We start from the raw sequence: 22,086 nt of genomic DNA, 5'->3' as shown, positions 1-22,086 counted from the left end.
AAGCAAGTGATCTTCGCTGTATTCTTTGGTAATAATAGTAAGTTCATGTATATAGTGCTTGATCACATTTTGCTCTAAGCGCTCTACAATACAATAGTTCCAATACAATGCATTTCACCATTCACCAAAATCACACAACAGAGAGTTGTAAAAATTGTGTAAATTGCAGTGACTGAAAGTTATGTTTTGCCAAGGTCAGTCGTGCGTAAGACGTCAGAGAAAATGACACATTTTGACATTGGAAGTTGTTACCCACAATCCAGCCGACAGTACAGGCTCTTTTCAGTAGTGCCTAGCTAAAATATTTTAAGTTATTAATAAATAAGAGGCAAAATGACGCATTTGACATTTGAAATTGTTGCTTATAATCCACCCGACTGTACAGGAGCCTTATCAGGACTGCCCAGCTGAGAAGTTTTCAGCTGAAAAGTTTCAAGTTATTCACCAATGTTTTTAAGACACTTTGATACGGTGTGTGTGGCCCCAGGGTCTGACCTTGACAGCAGCCAGTCTGGTGGTGTTTGCGGAGCTGTACTGGACGCCGGGCGTGATGGTGCAGTGTGAGGACCGCGCACACCGCATTGGCCAGACCAGCACAGTGCCCGTGCACTACCTGGTTGCCAGGGAGACCATGGACGAGTGGGTGTGGTCAGCTGTCTGTCGAAAGGTGAGAGAGTGACAGGGCATGGAGGTGGGTGATGACTGTGGTAATCCTCTGAAGAACGGTTGTTTGGTGTTTCCTGCTTATTGGTTCAGTTCATTTGTGGAAGTGGTCTGACTTTTGTTCTTGTTCCAGTTTCTTTTCCTTTCTTTTAGCAGCCTTTGTCCCATTACTTTTGGTTTTCATTGTAATGCTGTTGGGTTTGAGTGCTCAAGATCATTTTGTTTATGTTCAAAGTAACTTCAGAGTTTTTGTTTTTCATCAAGGATATATTAGGACATGTTTTAGTGTTGTGCATTTAACCATGACTTATTGATGAATAGGTGCAGAATTTTTTTTTCTTGTCAAATACACATCTGTTCTGGAAAAGTATTTATGCCTGTGAACAGGAACAAAATATGTTATGTCATCTTTGACTTCCTTTGTTGAATCTGGTTTCATTTGGTATACAGCTTAGTATTCCAATCTTGTACTTGTGACTGTATTGTAGCATTGATAGACTGATAGTTGTGTTTATTGGAACCAGTCATTGTACTTTTCTTGGTTTCCTAATCTGCCTTGATAATGCAGCTACCCATTCTTTTTTCATTTGCTGTGCTCTCTAGATCTGTAGCTTTACTGATGTTCTTCATTTCTTGATCAGTATTGGCCAGCATCTTGCTGTCAGTGTTTGTGGTTCTTCTTGTACTTTAAGTTCCCAACTTCCTCCATTGACATCATTGTCAGCGTTGTAAGGTTAGTTTCAATTTCAGTTTCAAGGAAGTGTTGTTGTTGTTGTCTCATTCGTCATTTATGAGATGGATTCCCCTGTCTCCTCAACGAAGGCAGCAGTACATTGCAGGTCATCCAGTCCTCCGTAGAGCTTCCGGGCCGCTGGGATTGGGTCAGGCCAGGTTTTCTCTCGGAGCTCTTGGTGAAGCGGGCAGGACTGCAGCAGATGTTCTGTTGTCTGGCTGCCTGTTCTGCAGGGGCACTGCTCTGTGTCGCCGATACAGAGTTTCGTGTATAGGTGGTGTTTAAGGCGGTTTTGGCCTGTCCTGAGCCTGAAAATGGCTACCTGCTCTCGACAAGTCAGCAGGTAGTATGGGTCTGCTCTGTTGTGGCATGGATGCTGTTGCTTCCACTTGTTCTGCAGCTTGGCCGTAATGATGGTCCTGGATTCAGAGTAGTTGGCAGACCTGTCCATCTGCTCTTTCGTAGTGCCTTCCTTTGCCAGGAAGTCAGCAGTCTCGTTGCCAAGCACGTTGCAGTGGGAAAGGAAGTGTCAAAGAATGTGGACTGAGCATGCACGCACGCACGCTTACCAATATACAATAAAATACCCTGTGTGTACACAGACCATAGTGACGAGCACAACACTGACGGGCAAGCGTCAGGCTCTCCAGGCTGATGCTGGCGATCGCTACCAGGTGGAGCTGCTGTCCTCTGCTGACGCCTACACACCCGAGGACAACTCTGACATTGATATTTCACAGCTCATCCAATCACAGCGGGTAAGGAACCATCACAGATCTGGATCTGGATTCCCCCTCCCTTCTCCATCCCCAACCCTCCGTTTTGATGATGAAAGGAAAAGCATGCATCATTTTTACTATCGAGAGACTTGAGCACTTGTTAGGTATCATGAAAAGCATGGTTATGTTTTATTTGCAAGTATATTTTTCTTTGACTGGTGAAGTCATGAATGAAGGATTAAGGAAGAGAGGGGCAGGAAGGAGGTAGGATGGTAAAGAAATAGGAGCTTTGGGGTGGGGGTGTTGAACTGGGCAAGGCAAGACCAGAAATGGAGTTGTCAGGATGTGTCAGGAAAGCAATTTGAGAGGCAGACGGCAGGTAGGTGAGTGGAGAACTTGTGTCCTTGCAGCTGAAAGCACTGTTGTCTGGTGTCCACTTTGATAGACGCCAGATTGCCTTAACCCTTTCGCTGCCAGGGAAATAAGATTTAAGTGAAATCTATTTGCCAGGGTTTTTTCACAAAAAACGGGTATTAATTTTCAAAAAATTCTGTGCTCTTTGTTATTGGAGAAAGACCCATAAAAGTATATATTTTCTGAAAGGTAAATGAATAAAGAATACAAAACACATGCTGTTTTCCCATTTTATATATTTTTAGTGACATGCTGTTGTTTTGAAATCAGTGTTTTGTTTTTTGTCACATTTTCAACTTGTTCATTACAAACATTAGTCAGGTAATTTGCACAAAAACATCATATTTTCTGGACAAATGGATATCTGCAAACACAAAATCATACTAGAACAACCACAATATATATATATTTTTTTTTTTTAAGAGATAGATACACAATACATTGTGACTTCTCCAAGTGATACGATGGATGTGAGGCCACGCCCCCTCAGTCTGCACCCCCTTCCTCCTCACCCCTCTCACACGGTCACTTGATTCAGTTCTCATCAGACCGCGTTGGCTGCGTGCCAAGAATATCACTCTGCTGCTAATTCGGTCATCTGTCGTCTGCTAACATCTGTACAGCCGGTATCACTCACTGACAGTCGCATCTTGGCCACTCTCTTGATTACTCCCTTTATTTTCTATCAGATCGTCCTATAAATGTTCATCACTAACTTCTTCGAATTTACGCTTCAATTCCTTCTGAGCATCAGCTAAAGAAAGAAATCATGGTTGATTTAGTCCATCACGATCGCATGTCTTGAGCACGGCGTCAGTCCGACATTTTGTTGAGCGAGCGAGGAGAGAAGTCGGGCAAACACTTGGACAGTGACCCAACCAAAACGTTCAAATAAAGGACTGCTTCATGACGTAGATGGGGTTTCTAGCTATGAATAGAATCTAGAGAGATTCCCCAGGCTAAAGCTACCACTATTTTTGCCAATGAAGTGAATGCAAACCAGGGAAAAGTCAGAATATTTCGATGACGAGTTATCTCGTCATGCAGGCAGCGAAGCATACATGCTTGCCATGACGAGTTATCTCGTCATGCAGGCAGCCTAGGGGTTAATGTCTTGTATGTGTAAATGAAACCATAAGTTCTTTCATTAAAAAAAACAAAACAACAACCTCAAAACACACACACACAAGTCATGGTATCCACCTTCCTGATGTGTGCCTTGTATTTTCTCATGTATTCATTGTAATACATAGTGTTACTCTTTTTGTCACAACAGATTTCTCTGTGTCAAATTCGGGTTGCTCTCCCCAGGGAGAGCGCATCGCTACACTGAGAGTGCCACACTTTTTTTCTGCCTGCAGTTTTATTTATTTTCCTATTGAATTGGATTTTTTCTACAGAATTTTGCCAGAGACAACCCTTTTGTTGCCATGGGTTCTTTTACATGCACTAAGTGCATGCTGTACACAGGACCTCGGTTTATCGTCTCATCCAAATGACTAGCATCCAGACCACCACTCAGGGTCTAGTGAAAATACTAGCAACTGGGATTCAAACCAGCGCGCTCAGATTCTCTAGCTTCCTATGTGGACGCATCACCACCAGGCCAACACTCCATATACATACAGAAGAACAGAATTCTACGTAAATTTCATTGAAGGACAGAAGGTACCTCTATGTATTTATGCTCTTTTTTTGTCTTTTTTCTTTTTTAAATACAACATGATTCCCCATAACAGCAGATATTTTGGCACTGCAAATACACCTATTTCACACTCGAACGCATTGTCACAGACACATTATTACTGTTAAGCAATGTGTTCATAATTATACATGGATTATTTTATTTTACTTTCTGTGGTAGACTTGGATTGTTTTATTTTATTTTCTGTAGTAGACTAGCGTATGAAGGGAAAATTCTCTGCAACCCTTTTTTGAAACAGAATCACAAATATTTATGTAATAATATCATTAGAAGAAGAAAAAAAATCCTGGGGAGATGTTGGGAAACATTTCTGGTATTTTGCCTTCAATTCTGCATGAATCATTTGATGAGCGTCATGCAATTTTGTGACAGGAGAATGGAACCTGCGAGATGATACGATATGACTGTGCTTCAATTTCTTTTATTTTTTGATTTATTTTTTTTTGCAGCCAAGAGATCAGAAATCCATCCTGGACTTTTTTGGCTCCCAACGTGATCCGAGTCAGGGTACCCCATCGTCCATGAAGCCTGTTACAAACCCCAGTCCCTCCAGGGCCAAAGATGTTGACCCGGAGGACACAGACGGCGGACCAGCCACTCCCTCTGCACAACAGAGGGACAGACAGAGGTCGTTCCCCATTTTCACTTCTCTGAAAAAGCCGTCACTGTCCAAGTCACTGACTGAGGTGTTTCAGAGTAAGGTTTCTCAAGACCCCGTCATCATCAACAGTAGCGATGACGAATCAAAAGGCACTTGCCACAATTCTTCAAGGGTGGACAATGAAAACTGGGCAGAAAAGAACAGAAATGATCCGAAAACACGAAACCGAAACCAAAGAAAAAGTGGGATTTCCAGGAAAAGAAGATGTGTTGAAAGTGATCCTGAAAATCTCTCAGATTCAGAGTTCAAAGAGACCCCATCAAAACTTTCACATTCTCTAAAGAAGAAGAAGAAATTAGATTCAAAGTCAGCGCGTTCTTTGCCCAAACGTACAAGTAGTCCCTGGAAGAGCCGGGAAGGAGAGTCAGAGACGGGCAGCAGACAGGACAGGGGATTGGAGGGTGGGGAACACTGGTCTTGTTTATCCTGCACATTTTCAAACAGCAGTCTTCTCCCTTTCTGTGAAGTCTGTGAGACTCCACGGAAATCTAAGGCACAGACAAGTGCAAATGAAACAGTGATTCCAGCAAAGCTGTCTGTGACGGCAAAATCACCGTCGTCTGTGTCACTGGAAGACTTTGAGCTCTCCTCACCTGTCTGTTCAAGTACCCAGGTTTCCAAACTGAGGGTGGTGGAGAAATGTATTCAGAGGACAGGAAGGGAGGAGCTTTGTGAGGGTGATGATGACATGGTCATATCCAATCAGATGTCTAGAAGCAGAGCTAAAAGAAATTTGACATTTGGTGTGGATACATCACACTCAAGTACTGAGAGTGTGACTGACAAAGCAGGGAAACAAAGATCTCATGAAGGAGACATACACTTGCATAGTTCTTCTCAAGAGAACAGTCATGGGACTTGCAGTCCAGAGTTGGTCAACAGATCCAGAAATGAAGAAGATGAGGAATCCTGCAAACTTAGTGAGGACTCAGAACTTGTATCTTTCCAGCTTAACTCTTCGATGGAGAAAGAAGATGGGTATACCAGTCCTTGTTTGTTAGAGAGTGATGAGGGGGAGGACCAGGACACACTTGCTGCTTCTAATGATCACACTGAACACAACAGTTCACTTTCATCACCACAGTCTGCTGGCAGCACAAGAAATGACCTGTCTGTGACTGAACCAGTGTGCTCAGGGTCTGAGAGCTGGAAGGAAAATGAATCTGCAGATTCAGCTGCAGCTGACAAAACTCTAATGAGCAGTTCTTTCTCAAATGGAATGACAAACAAGTTTGTAAGAAATAATGCTGACAAGCGTAAGGATCTTCCTGAAATTAAGTCACAAAAAAGAAAGTGTTTCATGCTAGCAACCCCTGAGAAGCCATGTAAAGAGGAGTCACGTGTGAAACATGACTTTCCAGTTGACAGTACTGTGAACAGGACCGGTGACACAAGCTGTGTTGAGGATTTCACTGATCATCCCACTGATTTGACAACTGAAGAGAAACAGACAGGCTCAACAGCAGAGAAAAGTAAAGCGGCACCAAAGAAACCAGACTGTTGTGAGAAAAGGCCAGCGCTGTGTGGTGAGGTGATTGAAGAAGCACCTGCTGAGCAGGAAGGCAGGCCCGAGGGTGGTGAGACTGCCCCCTCCAAGGCCAAGGCTTGCACAGCTGGCGCAGGGGAAGGCAGCATAGTCCCCGGTGAGGAGAGGGGTGATGCTGTGTCAGACAGTGTTGACAGCATATCCCAGTGTGATCAGCAGGACTCAGGTGATGGTGGGCACAGCGCCTTCATGTTCTGCTGCAGTTCTTACACAGGGCGTGTCTACCTCTTTGATATGGTCAGTATATCTGTGTACTATACCTGGACGGCTGGAGTGAATTAGTGAATGTTGCTGATGTGTTGGTGCATCTGAGTGTAATGATTATCATACATGTATTTCAAAACTACACACAAAATCATTATGTGCTTGCGCATGTATCAGAATCAAAATAACTTTATTATCTCAGTAGAGAAATTAAGTGTGGTGAAGTCTGATATATACAGATTACAAGCAAATGATAAAATTTGGCAAAGAACACACGCACGCGCGCGCGCACACACACACACACACACACACATTCTTTTATGCACATGTGCACACATGTACTCAATATTGTTCATGATGAATATGAATTAGAATGTGGTCTCTATCCTGTTTATCAGTAAATGCCTTGCACTGCAGCTGTCTAGCTGACTGATAAAAAAAATCAACAACATTCCTGCAGATGTAGTTATTAGCAGTTAACTGTTAAGTTAATTACCCCAAATAAAGCAAAAATAAAACAAATGTATTATATGTGGGCAGCTGTCTTGAAAATGTCTTTACAGTGAACTGTGCTGGAGTGGAAATGATCTGACAGGTTTGTAATGAGCATGATACATGATAGTGCCCAGTCCCTGACGTATTTCCACAGACATATCAGTCACCTTCACAGTGACACGCCAGCACTGTAGCCCATGCCTGTCATATGTCTGTGAAGTTTGTAGCTGCAAACAGTCACCTTCTGTTTGACATTGTAAATCAAGATTCCAGAAGATACAAAAAAGCATTATTAAGTTGTTTCATACAGATCTTGATTGTTTTGAACCTGAAGATTGGAAGAAGAACATAGCTTTATACTGCTTTACCAAATTTAAAAGACCAGCACATTAGCCGAATGGTAAATGCACTGGACTTCCAATCCTTTCACTTCAAGGGTCCTGGGTTTGGTCCCAAAATAAGCACCTGATTGGTTATGGGTGGAGATTTTTTCAGTGTCCCTGATCAACATATGCGCAGACCTGCTAGTGCCTTAATCCCATTTTGTGCAGATATGCGCAGAAGATTTAGAACACACGTTGAAGACCCTGTACTCCATTTCAGCATTCAGTGGGTAATATTAATAGAAACACAAATAATAATGTCATGCACAGCCCTTAGAATGCAGTATGTATATATAACGGTGGGAGTTAAATACAGTTGTTTACACTAAAGCCCACTCGTACAAAACCAAGTGAACATGGAAGTGAACTTTAACACAAACATACACATCATGCACAGCCCTAGAAATGGAAGATGTCTGTAATATGGTGGGAGTTAAGAAACAGTTGTATGCACAAAAAGCCCACTCATACAAAACCAAGTGAACATGGGAGTGACCTTCAACACAAACATACACATCATGCACTACCCTAAAAACAGAGTATATTTGTATAACGGTGGGGAGTAAAAACAGTCATATGTACTCAAAAGCCCACTCGTACAAAACCAATTGAACATGTGGGTGAAGCTTCAGCCCACCCAAGGCAGAAAGAAAAAAAAAAAAGCAGATTGTAAAATGGTGTATCGTGTGTGTGTGTGGTGTCAGAATGGAGAGTCTCTGAAGGCCAGCTTTCTGCCCCTGGACGTGGAGCTGGGCAATGTGGGAGAGCTGCCAGACATCCTGCACCATCCTCACCACCTGCGTCTGGCCCAGCACTTTGTGCGCCAGTGGAACAGGTGGGCCACACACCTTGTTTTCTTCTTCTGTTTTTTTGTGGCTGCAACTCCCATGTTCACTCATATATATATATATATATATATATATATAGATAGATAGATAGATAGATAGATAGATATATACACACACACATATATATAGATATATATATTTACACATATATATCTATATCTATCTGTTTATCTGATAATTCTCTCTCTCTCTCTCTCTCTCTCTCTCTCTCTCTCTATATATATATATATATATATATATATATGATAGTCAGTCGTGTCCAACTATGACCATCAGAACAGCAGAGGAGGCAACTGCTGTCCCAAATATTTGGACTTGAATTTGATTATAGTGGAGAGTGTCTTGCCCAAGTTACATCGCCACTCTCTCAGCCAAGAGGGTTTTAGGACAGTCGGCGCTGGGATGATGTATGCATATGAAAATGGAGTATGGCTGCCAACAGAGTGGGGATAAAACCAATGATGCACATATAAGCCATTGGTACACACACACACACACATTTTTATATATGTCTGTCTATCTATACATATCTATATATATTGATATCTATATATCTATCTACCTATCTATCTATATATATATATATATCTATATGTACATATATATATAAATATGTGTATAGATATGGATATATATATTTATGTAAGTGTGTGTGTGTACGCAGCCATACTCCATTTTCATATGTGTGCTTGCTGAGAATGTTCTATTTTCCATTTAACCCACTGAATGCTGATCGCTGACACGGATTCTGGGACTTCGGAGTGTGAATGTGATCTTCTGCATGTGCTTATACAGGAAGAGGATTACGGCACTTGCAGGTGTGCACACCTGTTGACTTAGGAGACAGGAAAAGTAGAGAGGATGATCAAAGATGTAGAGGAGTGAAGGAGAAGGTATCAATTTTGACTGAAAATTAGTTTCCAAAACTTTCAGAAGTGTTTGTTCCAGAGTTCAGCTGGCTTTGGTTACAAAAAAAGAAAAAAAAGTGCAGTGCTTGTTTGACGTGTTCATTTTGTATTAGATGAAAATGATAAGTGGTATGTTTGATAATATTTATATTACCATGAGAAGGAGAGTAAAGTTTGTGTTGAGTAGGTCATAAGTTTGGGAGTGTGTGTTTGTGTGTGGACAGATGTCATTGTATGAATATCATATGTAGTGCATTATTTTATTTTATTTTTTTTATCATACTTGTTCATAACTGCAGTTTCTAGATGTCTGTCAGCATCATGTTTTTTCCCTGTGTTCAGCCTGACGGACACTAAGCGGCGGCTGATTGTGAAGAGAGGGTTGAAGTTCCATAATCCTCTGGCTGCCTATGACTCGGTGCGAACAGACCTGGCCAACAACAAACAGCGCTACCAGACCAAGGTCTGTTCTGTGGCAAGAACAGTATCAGCAGAGACTTTATCTGCTCCTTGGTTATCGTCAGAAACGAAAGGTGTGGTGTCATGAGTGGTTAGAGGGCTGTGGATTCCTTCCCAAATTTCCTGAGTTTGATCCATGGGTTTTGCGCATCTGGTGGGTTAAGGGTGGAGGTTTTTCCAGTCTCCCAGGTCAACATATGTGCAGATGTGCTAGTACCTGAGCCCCCTTCATGTGTATGTGCATGGAGAAGGTCAAATACACGTTAAAGATCATGTTATCCATATCAGCATTCAGTGGGTTATAGAAACAAGATAGTACCAAGGTCAAATACACGTTAAAGATCATGTTATCCATATCAGCATTCAGTGGGTTATAGAAACAAGATAGTACCGAGCATGCATAACCCTGGAAATGGAGTGTGGCTGCCTGCATCAGTACATGGAGGGGTAAAAACTGTCATGCATGTAAAAGCCCACTCATACATATATGATTGAATGTGGGAGTTGCAGCCATTGAATGCAGAAGAAGAATATTCAGAAACAATCATTGCAAAGTTGTCATTTTTTAAGGTAAATTGAACTGAGAAATACCTCAGTTCAGTGTTTTTAAAAAGTTCTTGAAAACTTGTTTTGGAACAGAAAAACATATTGCATTATATTAACTTTAACTCTGTCAGTTTCATCATTAGCTGGCATTTTTACCAACACCTTGATGAGTCGGACAACGATGAATGTCGGTGATGGACAGAAAAAAAGCATTCATTTCTCATAAAAAAATTTCAAGTCCAAGGAAAAGAAACCCCATGAAGAGGGATTTTATTGAGTCTTTTTATGGCTTTGATGTAGTGTGGTAAGTGTTTAACACTAATAAATGCAAGCACTGTATAATATGTTCTGAAAGAATGAAAAGTGCTCGAATTCCCCTGAATAACCGGCAGTGTGCAGCCTACTTTGACATTTCTTTTCCTTTTTCTTTCCAATTAAGTTTTGGGTGAGTGATTGATGTACACCCTTATGTGTATATTTTGTTTATTTGTGCATGTGCAGTTTGTTTGTTCAGTTAATGAATGGGCTTTGTCAGATATCAGGCGGAGACTGGTTGGAGTGACTTCCACTTCTGTTCTATCTGCTGCAACTTCTGTTCAGTTCAAGCTTTGTGCATGTGTGTCTGCTTGAGCAATGTTTTACTGAAAACATACCGATAATGTGTCCGTGTGAAGTATGTAGTGCTCTGTAGTTATGCACTGTAGAAATATTCTATTACAATGATAATAATAAGAAATATAGTAACAGTTCATAATCATTAGAAAAAAAAAATTTCTATTTTATTTTATTTTTTTTTTTTTGCTGCCCCATCATCTGCACCATTTCAGTGGCATTACCCCCCACACCTCTCATTCCGAGTCCCCCACACACAGCCACACCCGAGTTCGTCTGTCACAGTCCCAGTGCCGGCAGTCCACAGGGAACCATCGTAATAGTTCATAATCTTATCCTTTAAGAAAGAAATGAAGTGGAACACAAACTCTCACTTTTTTTTTTTTTTTTTTTTCATTTATATCACGTTGTTTATGCTGCTGCATGTTTGTTTTATGTTGAAACCAAAATGATACGGACGGATCAGGGAGACCAGGCCAAGGCAGCGCTGAGAAGAGCCAAAGAGGTGCAGGGCAGTGTGAGGGTGTTGTCCAAACACGCCCGTCCTGCCCGCCTGTCTCTGCCTGACCACAAAGAGCCCGAGTCCAGCGGGGACGGTGCTGCGAAAGACACCACTCTCACCTGGCCTCAGGGTTATGTTCAGGTTAGGACGCTGTGTGTGTGTGTGTGTGTGTACTTCATTGAGAGAAAGGATAGATTGTGTGACTGTCAATGTAAGTGTGTTTGCTTGTAGTGTTTTTTTGTGGGGAGAGTTGGGGTAGGGGTAGGGGGGGCATGGGGAAGTGAATGTGTGGAATAGTATCTTTATAAAACATTGATGTGGAAATGGATAACAGTTAAAAAGAAAAAAGAATTAAGATGAAATACATAAATAGGTAGGTGATTTTTTTTTAAATTCTATGATCTTACACAACATATTTTAAATACTGGAATATATTCAAGTCTGTCCATATTTGTTTCTTTACTTATGTATTCTATTTTATTTTATTTTATTTTATTTTATTTTCCCTCAAGGCCTAAGCGTGTTGGGTTATGCTGCTGGTCAGGCATCCGATTAGCAGATGTGGTGTAATGTTTATAGACTTGTCCAAATGCAATGACGTCTTAGTCCTAGAGTGACTGAACTGAACTGAACTGAACTGAACCCACATTTGGATGCAGTGTTCTTGCCAGTAGTTATCAGACAGCTGCATTTCCTCTTCTTGATCTGTACCTGGAGATAAGCCTCTGAGATCGGTGAGCACTGCAGAAATATGGACAGTCCATGGGACTCCCTTTGGGTTTTTTTTTTCTCTCTCTCTCTTTTTTTCATTAAATTTGATTGGGAATTCTGGAAACACTCATGTTGAGATTGACAAAATGCTTCTACAGTTCAACAGAATTATAGTCGCAGTTCTGGCATGACAAGGAATGTAAGTATGTGCTGGAGCATGTATATGTGTAGTATATCTAAGTGCGCGTGTGTGTGTATGTGTGTGTGTGTGTGTGTGTGGTTGCAGGTGATGTCTGCAGAAGGCACACCGCTGTGTGTGCACTGTCAACAACCCTGCACGTCCCTGGTGTCGTCAGAGGCGGTGGTGGATGGTGACATGGCGTGGAACACACGCTTCTGCTCCAGGGTGTGTGCTGATGCACACTGGGTGAGTCGCTGCTCTCTCCACCACTGTGCTGGGTGCTGACAGTGCTTTTCTCCTTCCCTTTAAAACAGGCACACTCACTCACACATACACACACAAGCACATGCACATGCACACACACACACACACACACACACACACACACACACACACACACATACACACACAAGCACATGCACATGCACATGCACACACACACACACACACACACACACACACACACGCACACACACTCAGAGTTTTGTGGATGTAGCAGCTCATGCTTATTCTCACACATGAGCACAGGCAAACACAAAACACTGTTTCTGACATACATTCACAAGTTTACATACAACACACGCATGTACGCATGCATGAACACATACACACACAAACAAACGCACTCACACACACATACACACACACGCACACGCAGGTGCTAGCCTTTGTGACTAACATAATTAATTAGTTGAATACATGATGTTAGCTTTGTGACTAATATAATCAGACAGTAGAGTATGTGATGTTAGCCTTGTGGCAGATATAACCAGAAAGTGAAATATGTGATGTTCGCATTGCGGCAGATATAATCAGAAAGTGACATGTTATGTTAACAAGCTTTGTGACTAATATAATCAGACAGTAGAATTTGTGATGTTATCCTTGTGGCAAGTACAATCAGAAAGTGAAATATGTGATGTTTGCTTTTGTGACTAACGGAGTATGGCTGCCTACCTGGCAGAGTAAATAAACAAAACATAAAATGTTTTGTCTGTCCGAGTGTGTGTATGTGCGTGCCTGAAATCTGATTGAATGACACAGGAAATGAATGCTGAGTGCCTAACAGCCGCCGTCAGTCAGCTCTACCCCAGGTAGGCAGCCTGTTGTGCAAATGAACCCAAGTATGTAAAGCACTTAGAGCTTGGTCTCCCACCGAGGATATGCACAATATAAGTATCCATATATCATATCATATATCATAATCCAGTCAGTTAGACTGCAGGAAGTGCGGTGCAGTATGATGTGTCAGAAGCCAAGACGTGCATGTGGTGTTCACTGCAGATGAAGACGAACACCGCCTACCTGCGCAGCAGTGTGTACGACGTGCAGCATGGGGTCTGTCAGCTGTGTGGGTTTGACGCCCACACCTTCTTCTGTCAGATCAGGTAGGAGCTGTCCCCGTCAGCTCTTTGTGTCTGTCATCATGGGCTGTCCACGTCTGCTTCTGGTGTTGTCATTGGTCGCTTCGTGCATAAACATTAACATTTATATAGATAAGTATATCATACAGATGCATATGTGGTCAAACTTGTGAGTGTGTTCATATGTTTATGTGTGTGTGTGTGTGTTCGCTTGTATGCTTATGTGTGCAGATGTGTGTGTGTGTGTGTGTTTGTGTGTCTTCGCATGTCTATGCACCCTGTGCTTGCTCAAGAATGTATTGCTAATCAGGGTATATTTGGTTTCTTGGGGTAATATGTGATGAGTGTCATATGTGTATGTGCAGATGAGGGTGTGTTTTGGCATTCCTTCCTCTCTGTCTCGGTCTCTCATTCTCTCTCTCTTTCTCTCTTGTCTGTCTGTCTCTCTCTGTCTCTTTCTTTCTCTCTTTGTCTGTCTCTTTCTGTCTCTGTCTGTCTGTCTGTCTCTCTCTGTCTCTTTCTTTCTCTCTTTGTCTGTCTCTTTCTGTCTCTGTCTGTCTGTCTGTCTCTCTTTTCTTCTCTTCCAGTTGATCAGATGGGTATAGTATTACAGATTAAGATATCTATGCAACATGTGCAGTAAGTGGTGTATGATTTTTGGCAAAAACGTACATTATTGTTATCATTCTCAAGAATTTCATATGTTTTAGGAAAGGTAAAATTAGCACTGGAGAGAAAGAAAAAAAAGCTGCAGAGAAAATTCAACTGAAAACGCTTTTTCAGTCAAATACACTAGGGTTGTTGTTGTTTTTTTAATGAACTTGTTAGAATTATGTGATGGACAGTTATTTTGAAGGATCTTCTCCCTTTCCTTACAGAGACAGCGTTGACCGGCTGCAGAGAGCAGAGCTGATCAACAGCAGCAAGTTCAGCAAGCTGGGGAACGGGCAGAAAAAGCAGATGGTGGCCAGGCCTTACGAAGGACTGGTGAGATCACCACTTATTGTATTGTTCTGTTTCACCGGTTGGGGTTTGTTGGAAGAGTTGTTGGGAACAGGATAACAGGCGCCAGGCTGCCTGAAAGGGCAAGTGGGTTGAATTCGGGTGTTGTGAATAAAGCTTTTTGTTGCTTGTATTTGATGGTGTTTCAGCCACACCCCAAGTTGACTAAAATAGCATGTGCTGAATGAACAGAATCAGAATTAGTTTTTTAATTGTCAGTTTAACCTCTACAGGGTTTATGAGACACAAAAATAGATAAAGTGCATGGTTGACCTGTTGTATCAGCAATAATGCTTGTTTTTATCAAATGCTTTTGGCTGAAAGATTATTACAATCATTATAAATCATTTGTGTTTTTTGCCAACACGCTGAACATGGAGTTCAAGCAAGTGAGTTATTGTTTTTGACAACACAGGGTTGAATCATGTAAGCATGGTTTTCTTGTGTGGTTCAAATGCACATAAATAAACACATAATGATAACCCCGTCAAGCAGCAGCTGAAGGGTCCAGCAAGGTAAAAAAAAACAAAAAAACACAATGCAGAACAACTATTTTGCGTATTGCTGCTGATGGAGAGATACAGTGGAGAGAAAGCATGGGAAACTTTACAGAGATACAATACAATACATTTTTTATAAATCCAGTTGGAAATTACTTTGCATCTAAAGGCTTGTCAGTCACACCACAGTCTCACCACACAGGTGATATTATACAATAGGCAGCAGAGAAACATGAACTTGAACTTCTTTTAATTTGAATGGACAGGACTTGATTTTTGCTGTTGAATAATTCAGTCATGCCACAGCAAGTTTGCATGGAGACTTAGTTGGTGGGCGGACCTTTCCCACAGTGGGTGAACTCCTGGTCACTTGCTCCTCTCTCTCCTCTCCACTATTTCCTCTTTTCCTCTCTCTTTCTGTTGTATACACTGTGTAATATTGTGTAGGGGCGTGTGTGTGCACATACACGAAGGCCATTGCTGTTGATGAAATATTGAATAGCCATTTCCTTTTTTTTTTTCATGGGTGTACTTCACCACTGATTAGCAAGTAATCCAGCATTCTCTTTTGCACACAGTAGGTTGGGAATAATGCTGTCAAGGCAACACAGCATACACTCTCACATGCAGTAGCATAGGTGTTACGCTGTCAGGCAGATAACAGTGTATGGGAGGTCAGACTGTGTTGTCATGTCAGGTTAGGCAGCCATGGGAATGCTCAAGATGACTATATAAATATTGGGGGCTTTCCTCTTGCTCTCGTTCCCACCTGTCCCATACCTCTCTCCCACCATCTCATTGGTTTGTTTGTTTTGCCACTTTGGTTTTTTGCTGTCTTCCGTATACATCAGTCCTTAATGATGCATTCTACTTACTTTCGCTTGCACTTGCTCACCCACATGCATGCACATGTGCTATTTGTCACACAACACACACACGCACACACACACACACACACGTGCACGCATGCACGCGCACAAACACACACACACACACACACAGATCTGAATGAAAATGCTGGCGGCTGGATTTTCCATAGTACCTTAGAATTTAAAGTTTGTCTTTTGATTCCACGATGGACAGCCTTTTTAGTGAAGATTTGCCACAAATGTGATGAATTACTCCCACAAAGTTAATCACTTCTGTTTTTTTATGCTCATAGATTGCTAAAAAAGAAAAGAAAAGATGAGCAGATAATGATGTTTCCCTCTGATACCTGTACATCCCTGTCATTTCCCTCGCCACCCATTGTGTGTGTGTGTGTGTGTGTGTGTGTGTATGTGTGTGTGTGTGTATGTGTGTGTGTGTGTGTGTGTGTGTATGTGTGTGTGTGTGTATGTGTGTGTGTGTGTGTGTGTGTGTGTGTGTGTGTGCAGTTTTGGCACGTGGATCACATCCGGCCGGTGTGGGAGGGAGGGGGTCAGTGTGACATTGACAACCTTCGCACACTGTGCACCCCCTGCCACCTCTCTGTCACCGCCAGACAGGCGGCCCAGCGGGCTACAGCTCGCAAACTCTCCAGGGCGGCTTGTTCAAGGGACATCACTGCCTTCTTCTTCAAGAAAAGTTGATGACCGGTTTAGTTGGGTATTGTTCTGTGTCAGGTTTTTCATTTTGGATCAAACAGGGTTTTGATTTACAGAGCAGAACGTTTGTGTAATCCATGTTTATTTTTTATCCTAGCATTGCTGGAAACTGGGAGGGTTTTCAGGGGATGGTTACCTCAGGATTTTTTTGATTTTTTTAAAAATATATCTTTTCCTTTCAGATGTTTTATTCGTATCCAGGGTCTTGGTCACTCATGAAAGGGTGACGTGACAAACAACACAGCACCAGGCACGATACACAAACAGCACACCACAAAACACAAAAATCACAGCAGCACATTCCCTACATGAAATAAACCTGAATGCTTTGTTTATAAGCAACTCAGGAAACAAACAACCAAACACTTTTGTTTGTTTTGAGGACAATATTGTTGTTTTCTACCAGATAATACAATACAAAAATGTCCATCCCACAAAATAGTTCCCTTCACAAACAGAAGAATCCTTCCCGACAACAACCATTTTTATGTCGACTACATAGACAGTGTTGGACTTCTGATCCAGTAGTTGGGGTTCGATACCCCCCGCTTTGGCCTGGTGTCGTGTCCTTGGGAAAGGCACTTCACCCCGATTAACCTCGCTGCACCCAGGTGTGAATTGGGGAAGGCCAAAATGGTGGAAGGAGAAGATTTGGTCATACCTTCCCGTGCCAAGCCACAGACCCAGTGGATATGAATTCACCGCCCTGATGAGCCATGAGACTTTTTTTTTTTTTTTTTATTGAACAAGAGAAAAACATAGAAGCAGAGGGAGAGATCGAGACCGAGAGAGATTGTTTGCATATGTATGTGCGTTTGTGTGTGTGTGTGTGTGTGTGTGTGTGTGCGCGTGACAGAGAGACAGACAGAGTTACATCAGAAATGGTTTTATGTTTGAAGACACCCTGTAGTGTAAGAGGAATCGCAGCAGTTGAGAATTCATAAACCTCTGGATTCAAATCTGTTGTGCAGGTTTGGGAAAGTTGAAATAGGGAAGGCAAGTTTGAAAGTGTCAAAAAAAAATTGTAGAAAAAGCGAATTTCTGTCGTTCTTTTCCTTGTGAATCTTCAGTGCATTAACCATGGGTGAGATTATTTCTGTATTGGCATTTTGGCGATTGTAAAAATAAACCAACCACAGTTTATTTCAGCGTTAAGACAGGCACTTCTGTGAAGAGGCCCTTGGACTCTAACAGCACAGTCTTCATCACTACAAAATCTGTCACCCTGACCTGTGATAAACAGAAATCTGTATCGATGTAGAGACGTACACACTTGCGCAAGTGGGTACGTACATTCATACAGATTTTTATATATATCGATGTGTAAATATGTGTTCCCATGCCAACAATGGAATGTGCCATAATCCCTTTGGGAAAACAACACCATACACTGGCTTTGGATCTGCACGCTAGACTGGGCCCTATGTGCGATGCGTCTGTGGTGGAGGCCGTGACATTGGCTCACGCGCCCCCCACGCGGCATGCCTCTTCTGTCTTGGATCCTATGGCGACCGAGGCGCTTAGGGATGGCCTCCCCAGGTGTAGGGAGGAAGGTGGACCACTAGGGGACATGCTTGCCCATGCGCATGCGCATGCACCCTGCCCTTGTCCCGATCCAAGGGTGACAACTCCTGCTTCGGCACCCTTGCTGGTGACCGCCGCAGTTACTTCCCTTTACCGGCACAGCCCCTCGCCAACAGTACGGGTGCGTGCACGGTCCCTTCAAGCTTTGACCCCATCTGCCACACCACCGGTTGCTGCTGTTTCCCATCCACTAATGGCGTCTCAGCAAGCTGCTCAACCAAACCAGCAACCCATTGTTAACTTGCTGCAGCAATTATGCACTGGTGCCACACCTAGCACTTGCTCCGCCCCTTGCCCACAGAGCATGCGTGCACGGCCCATTGAACTTCGGCAGTGCTGGTTTCTTCTGCCCCACTGCATAACTCCACTGTTACCCAGACTAATATCGGCAATTCCACGTCGGAGTGCCTCTTGATAACTCGATCCTGCCGATCTTGTCTATCCCTTTATCCATCAACACACAACAGTTGAACGTCGGTCCTCTCGCAGGAGCTATTCGCGAGGTTGGACCGCCGTTCAGCTACATGGGGATGCACATCCCACGGCAAGCTGACGGACTTGCCACCCCCTCGCTCACGACGCCCATAACACTGGCTTACGGCGCTGTCATGCCACATGCCCCGACCGTCTCGCGTCCGATGGCGACCTATTCGGGTAGAGATACCCACGGCACTAAGGGGCATTATAATTATTCCCCCTGTGGCCGTTTTCACCTGTATCGGTTATGGTGGCATCGAACCACGGACTCTCACACGCAGCATGACACTCCTCCCTCTACAGCGAGGAAACGTCGCACCAGGGGATAAGTGCTCTAAAGACACCATCCTTTTTGCTGAATATCGGTGCCAAGGGAGGCAACTCCACATTTGTAACCGACGCAGCACATCACTCCTGCCCCCCGTGCTGCCCACCAACGATGTTTCTTCGGTTTCTCATTGGGTCCTGATGCCCATTCATGGACTTTGCACAGCAACTGCACCTTTCTTGCTGCTTCTCAGGCTATTGGCGACTGAACTTTTGGGTTCTTCATCCCCCCACATAGGCACACAGCCCTCTGCAGGCAACCAGTCCTATTACCATTCTCTTCTTGTTGTACACAATAACAGGAAATAAATCACAATATTTCCCCTTCTATTCTTTTTGATTTATTATCAAAATCAACAACCATGGAAAAAAAAAAAAATATATATATATACAAAAAAAAAGAAGATATATATATATTATACACACACACACACACACACACACACACACACACATATATATATATATATATATATATATATATATATATATATATGAGATATTTTGCTACATTTATACACATTTCTGTTTACACTTATAGATGCATACTTATCCCTCAGTATGCACATGTGTGTGCGCTTATGGGATAGGTTCATATGACTTTCATATTAACATGTACAATTATATTTCTATCTCTATTCATTGACATCTATTCATTGAGATTCCCTACATAGCAATATAGGCACACTTGCATTTGCGTCAGAGGATGACTTGGTTGTCACTTTGGAAGCAAGCACCATGTCTTTCAGACACACGGTTGCACCACAAGACCCCGTCAACTCCTTCCAGCTTCCTTACATTTCAGCATAACCTGCATGGTGGACACCTTCATCCCTCAAGCACACAGCAGCTGTTTCCTGATTTACCCATGCTGATTGGTGTCCTCCTAGGAACAATATATGATAATCAGTTGTGTACAACAGTCACCATCAGAACAGCAGAGGAGGCAACTGCTGTCCCGACTATTCGGGTTGGAATTCAGTTATACAATTTATAGTAGAGAGTGTTTTGCCCAAGTTGCATCCCCAGTCCCTCGATCAAGAGGGCCTTAGGACTCAACATTGGGACGGATCCCAAAGGCTAGTTAGGCCCAAGGCTACAGCACTAAGTCCCAGTGTAATTTGACTTCTAGTCTGAGAGACATAGTCCTTCAAGAAAGACTAAGCTGCAAATGATTTCCCTTTGCAATTAAGAAACCACTGATAATACAGCTCTCACTTTGCAGTTGGCCATACTGAAAACGTATGTCAGATCAGTGATTTGATGTCAGTAGCCAGTACAACACATCTTGAGCCATTACCTCCCTGCCCTGCCCCGCTCCATCCCAGACTCAGTGCGCACCACACACAGCCAGAGGCCTGTCATGGATCCGGTCCCCTTTCTCACTAAAGAACCTTCAGCAAAAAATTTCCCCATGGAAACCCTCTTCCATGAGGAATTCCACCACAGAATGAGACTCAGTGACCTGCGGGCACATGAAGTGCACTTCCACAGTCTGATCCAACCCAGCCATTGACTGCCGACAACTTTCTGCAGGTTGCTCCAACATGCCACACTCAGGTAGAGAAGCCACCAAGCCTTCCATATGCCCCTTCGTGATGGTACTTAACTGGGCAATTATACAGCCCTGTCCCAGAGATACCATGGACATCAAGTCTTTTGTTGCCAAATGTCTGCCATTCTATGCATAGGCAACATACCAGTGCTGTCATTTTTTGGCAACGACAAAAAAGTGGTGGGGGGAGCGCCCATCGCCTGTCAGCTCGCATGGAGGAGCTCTACAGATCTGGCTGTCACGCCTAAGGCAAGCCCAACATGGTGGCCTACCTCTGTCTCGTGCCACAGTTTCCTTCAAACACATATATCACTTCCACTATCGGCCCACAACCGATGTGGAATCATCAGATCAAACCACATGTGCACCTCCTTGCATTGACGCTCAACCGCGCTCAAATGAGACAACCCTATAAAGGTACGTGTTTCCTTCCCTTCCTTTGATTCGAAGGGCTCTAAGTAAAGTGTAGATTCAACACACCGACCCGATTTTCTTTGCGCTACATTTATCAGCACAGCTGTGGTCCACAGACCTCCCCCACAATACAGCTGCGGACCTCTGTCTTCTTTGCCCGCACCAATATCCTTAGGTGACACAGTACACTCTACTTTCATCGAATTCTACTTGAGGGACGTCTATCACTTTCGGGATGATGGCTCAAGAGGCATTGCCTCTGCAGTGGCAAGACATCATGGATGCTGCCTACTGGAAAAACCCTGCCACCTTCATCGACTTCTACCTGAGAGACGTCGCACGCCTGTGGGATGATGGCTCAAGAGGCATCGCTTCTGTGGTAGTTGCACAACAGGCCATCGCAGCACACAAACAGTAGAACAGGCGAGCCTTCCACCTTGTCGTGCGATTCTGCACTAGTTGGGTCACGGTTAAGTATGTGTAATTAAAAGAAAATTTTTAAATTTAAGACCCTCCCGTCCTCCCTGCTTCCTGTTCTCCCTGCTCGCTGCGCTGGTGATGGCATATTGCCGTCAAAAAAGGGCGCTAGCCAGCGGGACAAAGGGGAGGTTACCTACTTCCGGGAGGTTATCAGCTGTAGTTTCGTTTTCTCCGCAGAGGCGGATAGTGGTTTGCACAGGACAGGATTGTCAGACCCCTGCCGGAGTCTGCACTAGTTGGGTCACAGTAAGTATGTTATTTAAACGTAATTTTAGATAGAAAATTTCCTTTGTATTGTATTACTCTTTTGTTGCAACAGATTTCTGTGAAATTCGGGCTGCTCTCTCCAGGAAGAACGCATAGCTGCCGTGCAGCCCCATCCCTATTTTTTTCCCTTCCTGCAGTTGTATTTGTCTTCCTATCAGAATGGATTTTGTCTGAAGAATTTTGCAAGGGACAACCTTTTTGTTACTGTGTTGTTCTTTTTCATGTGCTAAGTGCATGCTA

At 43.1% G+C, this 22,086-nt stretch overlaps 1 protein-coding gene across 1 annotated transcript in view; it reads left to right on the top strand.

Moving 5' to 3' along the window:
* The window catches only part of LOC143281731 (DNA annealing helicase and endonuclease ZRANB3-like), a 30,339-nt gene extending 12,906 nt beyond the window's left edge, over positions 1–17,433 (top strand). Inside the window, exons 10-19 of the mRNA XM_076587007.1 lie at positions 488–667; positions 1,999–2,154; positions 4,684–6,678; positions 8,228–8,358; positions 9,622–9,742; positions 11,363–11,539; positions 12,396–12,536; positions 13,575–13,678; positions 14,533–14,641; positions 16,533–17,433. Of these exons, the coding sequence (XP_076443122.1) occupies positions 488–667; positions 1,999–2,154; positions 4,684–6,678; positions 8,228–8,358; positions 9,622–9,742; positions 11,363–11,539; positions 12,396–12,536; positions 13,575–13,678; positions 14,533–14,641; positions 16,533–16,727 (3,309 nt within the window). The 3' untranslated portion in view covers positions 16,728–17,433. The remainder of the gene's footprint in view (positions 1–487; positions 668–1,998; positions 2,155–4,683; positions 6,679–8,227; positions 8,359–9,621; positions 9,743–11,362; positions 11,540–12,395; positions 12,537–13,574; positions 13,679–14,532; positions 14,642–16,532) is intronic.
* Positions 17,434–22,086: the final 4,653 nt, after the last annotated feature.

This window comes from Babylonia areolata, chromosome 4, assembly GCF_041734735.1.
Source record: "Babylonia areolata isolate BAREFJ2019XMU chromosome 4, ASM4173473v1, whole genome shotgun sequence".
Lineage (NCBI taxonomy): Eukaryota > Metazoa > Mollusca > Gastropoda > Neogastropoda > Buccinidae > Babylonia > Babylonia areolata.
The sequence above is the reverse complement of the archived record's forward strand: the minus strand, read 5'-3'. Positions and strand labels throughout refer to the sequence as shown.